Here is a 5,777-nt window from a genome sequence, read left to right on the forward strand (position 1 = left end):
TTCGTCGAGTAATGCCGTATTAATTCAATAAAAAATTCTTGTAATGTAATTTGGTCCATAATGCAATGATTATACTTTAGAAATAACGATGTATTGACGGAGAAATCGTTATCAACGGGGAAAGTATTGGTATTGCCTGGTCCACAAAATAGATTCACAGAATTAGAAATGAACGCTATTAGAACGTTCTTAAATTCTGGTGGACACGTTTTAGTTATGCTTGGTGAAGGTGGCGAGAAAAAATCAAATACTAACGTCAACTTTTTATTAGAAGAGTTTGGTATAATGGTCAACAATGGTATATCTATATTGTACAATTTTTTAAACGGAAATGACATGAAATATTATACTTCGATTACTTATTTCATTTTTAGATAGTGTAATACGCATGAGTTATAGTCAGACAATGCATCCAAAGGAGTGTTTAATTTCTCAAGGGATGTCAAATAAATCAATCTTCTCGAGAAATCGCGATGAATACACGTAAACAGCTTAACTATGAAATTGAATTAATTGTTGGATGAAAGTAGCATTGCGATTTTTAATTTGTTTCAGAGAGATTAATTTTTTATATCCGTATGGTGCAACTTTAAATGTGGCACAACCATCGATAGTTGCATTATCCACTGGCTCGATTGCCATTCCAATAAACAGACCAATTTGTGCTTACCATTGCAATCAAGACAATAGCGGAAAATTGCTTGTCTTAGGTTCATCGAGAATGTTAACAGACATGTATATTGAGAAAGAAAAGAATGATTCTTTAAGGGAAATGATTTTTGACTTTTTCGAATCCAAAGATCTTGTGATCAAAGAATCTCACTTCGACGATGTTGATGTAAGTTTCCGAGTCATATTAACTGTTTACATTTAATTTATTATTACTAATAATATCATTTATATAGTTTTGGGAGTACAATTTTATCCCAGATATAACACAGCAAGCAGACAATCCAAAAGTGTGTACTCAAGATATGGATATAATGGACAATCCTCATGAGTACAGCAAATTGTTTAAACATCAATTTTATTCAGTAAACTTGGATATGGTACCAGCCTGTATAAAAGCCTTTGAAGTTTTAGATATAAAGCATGAACCACTTACTCTAATTCCACCACACTTCGAAGCTCCATTACCGGCTACTCAAGCTTCGGTAAAATATGTTTTTATACAGAGTGAACCAGCTAAACGATATCATCTAAATATCAGGTTTATTTACTGTATAAAAAAGCTTTTCAGTTGAAAATTTTGTCTATTTCAGGAAATACGTATAATACTGGAAACAGTTTTAAGCCAAATATTTTGATGTACCATTTAGCTGTCTTCGCGTATATTAATCAAATGTTTAGAATTAGAGTTACAATACAAAAATGTTGAAGGTGTTTCCACCGAGTTTCCAAGAATTACCACCGCCGGCATTGGAACTATTCGATCTGGACGAGGCGTTCAGTTCTGATTTATTGAAGTTATCCCAATTGACAAATAAATATATGGCAACAAGTAGTCTATTAAAAGACGTGGAATTGGATCATTATATTCGAGAGTTTGGAAGTATCATTAGAATTAGTAATTCTGAGACACATACAGCCAAAGAAGTATTAAATGCAGTATTTCAAAGTATCTGCAGCTACAAAGCTATGCATGAGTGAAATGATTGTAAAGTCAGAGATGAGGAGTTGCTCATGAGCCCGTTTACCTGAGCCGATTTTTGACCGTTATGAAGCACCGCCTCTAATGGCGGAAGTCCTAATCGTATACATATTTCGAGGGGAGAAATGTTAGTGAGAACGAGATATGCGATCAAAAAGTATGTACTCTCTCATTCTCACTACCATTACTCCTCTCGAAGTACATGTACGGTCCGGACTTCCGCCGTTAGAGTTCGCATTAAAATAACGGTAAAACGGGTTCATGAGCAATCTCCCTCGTCATCTCTGGTCAAATTGTAAATAACGTGTATTACTATTTTGTTTATGTGTATATAAACGTGTATATATGGAGGATGCACAGTATTATTGAATTTTTGGTGACTGTATTCCTGTATTCGTATTTATAATTCCGCCGCACGCCGTTAGATGGATATACATTAGACTCGACCCATGCAAACAATAGCTTTGTTACTTTGTTCAGAATTTTACTGATTTTACTGACAACAAACTGGAACGTGTGGCATTCATTTGGAAACTTAAGTGCAAAATGATTTTTGTAAATTAAAGAATATTATATTATATTATTCTATCTAAAAATAGTTATTAAAAGATGTCTGTATTCTTCGTAAACGCGTAAGTAAGATTGTTTACATCTAAGTTGTTAGGTTATGTATATTTTTAATACTCTGGAAGAAGATTGAGGTTGGAAATATTTCACAAAACATAAAATACGTGTATTGAATAAATAATAACATTTTAATACAAATAAGCATTATTCATTGTTATTACTATACAGTAACCAGGATAGCGAAGTTGAAGGTGACTCAAATGGAGATCTTCAAATCGCTTCACCTGGGTCTTCTGAAGCTCAACAAGCCTTGACTCAGTTTTGGCCAAAAGTTACAGAGGAGATAAAAAAGATTACTACTGTGAGTAACAGATCAGACACATTGTGTGTGTTTCATAGATATTGAATGTATCCTATAGCCATTATCAATACCCATTTAATTTACAGATGGATCTAAAAACACAATCGTTGCCTTTAGCCAGGATAAAAAAGATAATGAAATTAGATGGAGACGTGAAGATGATAAGCGCAGAAGCTCCTATGCTCTTCTCTAAAGCAGCAGAAATTTTTATACACGAGTTAACATTGAGGGCGTGGGTGCATACGGAAGATAATAAAAGGCGTACTCTTCAACGAAATGATATAGCAATGGCAATAACCAAGTATGATCAGTTCGATTTTTTAATTGATATAGTGCCTAGGGATGAATTGAAACAAAGTAAAGCGCAGACTGAAAGCACTGTACGTACAGCCATGAACTCAGATCAAGTACATTACTACTTCCAATTAGCGCAGCAACAGGCTTCTGCCAACCAAAATGTAACGAGTGGTAACACAACCGCGCAACCTATACAAATAGTACAACCCTCTGCTGGACAAATACAAACTATCACGTGCAGTCCTGTAGATCAGGTATATATTACATTGCAAAGTGACATCAAAGAGCTAGACCAGGGTTTGCCAAACTTATTATCGGGCTTTTAAAAACATTCGAACTCTTATCGATCCTGGTCTAGACTTCATACCCCCTTAAAATATATCAACTCATTTCGTGTTTACAGGACAGTACCGCTGCAACTACAGCGCAGACTGTAACGGTGCAAACTCCTCAACAAACATCCGGCCAGCAGATTATACAATTACAACAGGCTCAACAGACGCCTACTACACAAACAGGGGGAATACAAATTGTACAACAAATCGTAACACCTAGCGGAGAAATTCAGCAAATACCAGTACGTGTTTTTCTTAACCATTAACTCTATGAACAAATTTTCAGTCTTATTATTTACATCCTGATCTTTAAAAAATTCGCGTGTTATTTCAGATACAGTTAACACCTCAACAACTCCAGATGATTCGCATGCAGGTTCAAGGTGGAAGCAATCAACCGATCATCATACAAACAGCCCCTATACAAGCTCAACCTCAGCTGATACAGGTTGCGCAAGGTGCTCAAACGCCAGTCTTTCTACAAACCAGCGGAACTGACAATGAGTAACTGTTAATTAATTGTAAGTTTAGTAAAATGATTCTAAACACAGAAAATCGAATGAGAACAGTAAAAATAAGCTTGTATGGTAAGAAATAAAATTTTTTTAAATTATATCTAAGACAAGCGTTTTATCAAATTTTATCCTTATCGTTCGGCGTAAAAGAAAAGACGAACGTTATAATATTACAAAATTGTGTTTTTACTCGTGGCTGTGAAATACGTGTGAACTGAACGATTGAATTTTAAATGCCTGTAAAAAATGGATCGTTTAAAAAGTGTTTGGAGAGCTTTCTCCAAGGACGAGCATTATATCGCAAGACGGTTATAAGACGCCGATCGAAGGGTTGTCACTGAAGCGAAATGAGGTGAATTGAAGCGAGATAAAGTGAAGAATAAAGATAAGCAGCCAACGCAAGATGTAATCTGATTCGTACGTCGCGTTCCTTAGCCGCTTGCTGGTTCGCATGGCTGAGCTTAGGTCTGGCTGGTGCAACTTGTATTATGTTACACGTTGCTGCGGTTCTTGTCTGGCAAGTCTCGAAGCTCCGAGACTTCAACAATCTTGAAACGTCACGTAATAATAAATACACATTGCGAAATATTTGTCTACTCCTTTACGCCAATTGGTTTTTTAACATTCAATCGTTATTGCGATTTAGAGAAGTACATGTACTTTGCAGGATATATGTAATTTGTTAAATAGTAAAAAATGAAAAATCCTTCGTGAAAATAGGTACACTCATTTTTATTAAGATATCTAATCTTCTTGATCTTTGTTCCAATCTACTATACTAAAGAATAACATTTACACATGTATTAAATAATTATTTTTACAATAATATGGATGAATTAGGCTTGACAAAAGTGGATAAAAAGTAGTTTGTAAAACCTTAGAAAATTTTTAAATAAAAGACATTTTTACTAGAACTATCAAAGTATTATTTTTAAAGCAGCAAAGAATAGCGGCACCATAAGTGCCCCAAGCAGGAAGACTAACAATAAGAGAGACAAAGAAGATGGTGGCAGCTCCTGAGGTCCTTTTATTAGCATGGCACAAAGACGTGCTCCATTTAGTGACGTTGCCAGGGAGACCATGTGCACGCAATGTTGCAGTCTCGAACGTACTAACGTACCCAGCCGGAGATTTTAATTCTTCCATGGGGAACGCTTCGACCTGGGTCCTTCCACCTAGCGATCTACGCCACTGCCGGAATACTCGGATTTCACGACATGTTTACAAAGATCCTAGAGATAAGTTGAGAATGGCCGCCGCAGCCCATGCCTCCTCCATGGGTGTAAGGTGACAGCTGCCTGCGCCTGCGTTACATGCACACAGGGTGTCCGAAAATTAGCCTTGTCGTCCAATTTATGATTAATGCACATCCCAGTTAATTAAGGAACGACTCTCGCGACTGTCTCACAAAACTGATTGCTTCAATGACTTGTTCTAATGACTCTCCAATTTCGTTAAAGAAACGCGTTTCACTTGAAGAAACATGCATCTTACAATTTAACAGATCGTTTTAATTAATATGAAAAATGATTCGTGAAACAATTGGTATGCTACTGTTGCAAAGAATTAAAAATTAATCATTGCTACAAGTTACGTTCAGGTCTGGTTATAGATCAATGAAATCTTAATAAATTCTTTCCTCGCTTAAAGAATTAATCAAATTTACATTGGGAATTTAATGTGTGTAGCAAGAAATCTGTCGGGAATGACCGATCGGTATCGGCGTTCATTCTCCTATTTGTCAATGATTTTACTGCTTCTACTAAGACAGGGATTTTCTACTCGTGTAATCATAAAAGTTTCACCTTCTTAAGTATTCATTTTAAAGGCAGTAAATTATATCGGTGAAGCGACCTGACACTTCCGAATCGCACACCCCCTATAAGCTAACATAAGATACAAGCATACATACACACAGGCATACTTACCTACCTAAGCGAGTCCCCTTGACGTGTATGCACAGGAGAAACCTCCATCCCTACACACACGTGCACGAGGAGGAGAAAGAGGGAAAAAGACATCTCGCACACGTAGCTAGGGCTGAACTTACC

General features: G+C 36.3%; 3 protein-coding genes across 3 annotated transcripts in view; all 3 read left to right on the plus strand.

Moving 5' to 3' along the window:
- LOC108629624 (intraflagellar transport protein 52 homolog) overlaps positions 1 to 1,751 on the plus strand; it is a 4,078-nt gene extending 2,327 nt beyond the window's left edge. The window contains exons 5-6 of the mRNA XM_018032392.2: positions 906 to 1,154; positions 1,381 to 1,751. Of these exons, the coding sequence (XP_017887881.1) occupies positions 906 to 1,154; positions 1,381 to 1,650 (519 nt within the window). The 3' untranslated portion in view covers positions 1,651 to 1,751. The remainder of the gene's footprint in view (positions 1 to 905; positions 1,155 to 1,380) is intronic.
- LOC113464887 (intraflagellar transport protein 52 homolog) lies at positions 29 to 521 on the plus strand. The gene is made up of 2 exons (XM_026817445.1): positions 29 to 298; positions 375 to 521. Exons 1-2 carry the CDS (start codon positions 169 to 171, stop codon positions 485 to 487), a joined length of 243 nt encoding a protein of 80 aa, XP_026673246.1. The 5' UTR covers positions 29 to 168; the 3' UTR covers positions 488 to 521.
- A 324-nt stretch (positions 1,752 to 2,075) lies between the features above and the next one.
- On the plus strand, positions 2,076 to 3,831 carry Nf-YC (nuclear factor Y-box C). Its single transcript, XM_018032381.2, has 5 exons — positions 2,076 to 2,283; positions 2,447 to 2,579; positions 2,666 to 3,130; positions 3,280 to 3,453; positions 3,546 to 3,831. Exons 1-5 carry the CDS (start codon positions 2,261 to 2,263, stop codon positions 3,717 to 3,719), a joined length of 969 nt encoding a protein of 322 aa, XP_017887870.1. The 5' UTR covers positions 2,076 to 2,260; the 3' UTR covers positions 3,720 to 3,831.
- Positions 3,832 to 5,777: the final 1,946 nt, after the last annotated feature.

This window comes from Ceratina calcarata, unplaced genomic scaffold (genome assembly GCF_001652005.2).
Source record: "Ceratina calcarata isolate Rehan_Ccalc_2016 unplaced genomic scaffold, ASM165200v1 scaffold579.2, whole genome shotgun sequence".
NCBI classification, from domain to species: Eukaryota; Metazoa; Arthropoda; class Insecta; order Hymenoptera; family Apidae; genus Ceratina; species Ceratina calcarata.

Excerpts from the sequence above, each read along its gene's own strand:
- LOC113464887 (XM_026817445.1), top strand. The coding sequence starts at position 169 with ATGAACGCTATTAGAACGTTCTTAAATTCTGGTGGACACGTTTTAGTT. Across the intron at positions 299-374 it reads TGGTATAATGGTCAACAATG|ATAGTGTAATACGCATGAGT; the intron begins GTATATCTATAT and ends TTTCATTTTTAG.
- Nf-YC (XM_018032381.2), top strand. The coding sequence starts at position 2,261 with ATGTCTGTATTCTTCGTAAACGC. Across the intron at positions 2,580-2,665 it reads AGATAAAAAAGATTACTACT|ATGGATCTAAAAACACAATC; the intron begins GTGAGTAACAGA and ends TTTAATTTACAG. Across the intron at positions 3,454-3,545 it reads GAGAAATTCAGCAAATACCA|ATACAGTTAACACCTCAACA; the intron begins GTACGTGTTTTT and ends GTGTTATTTCAG.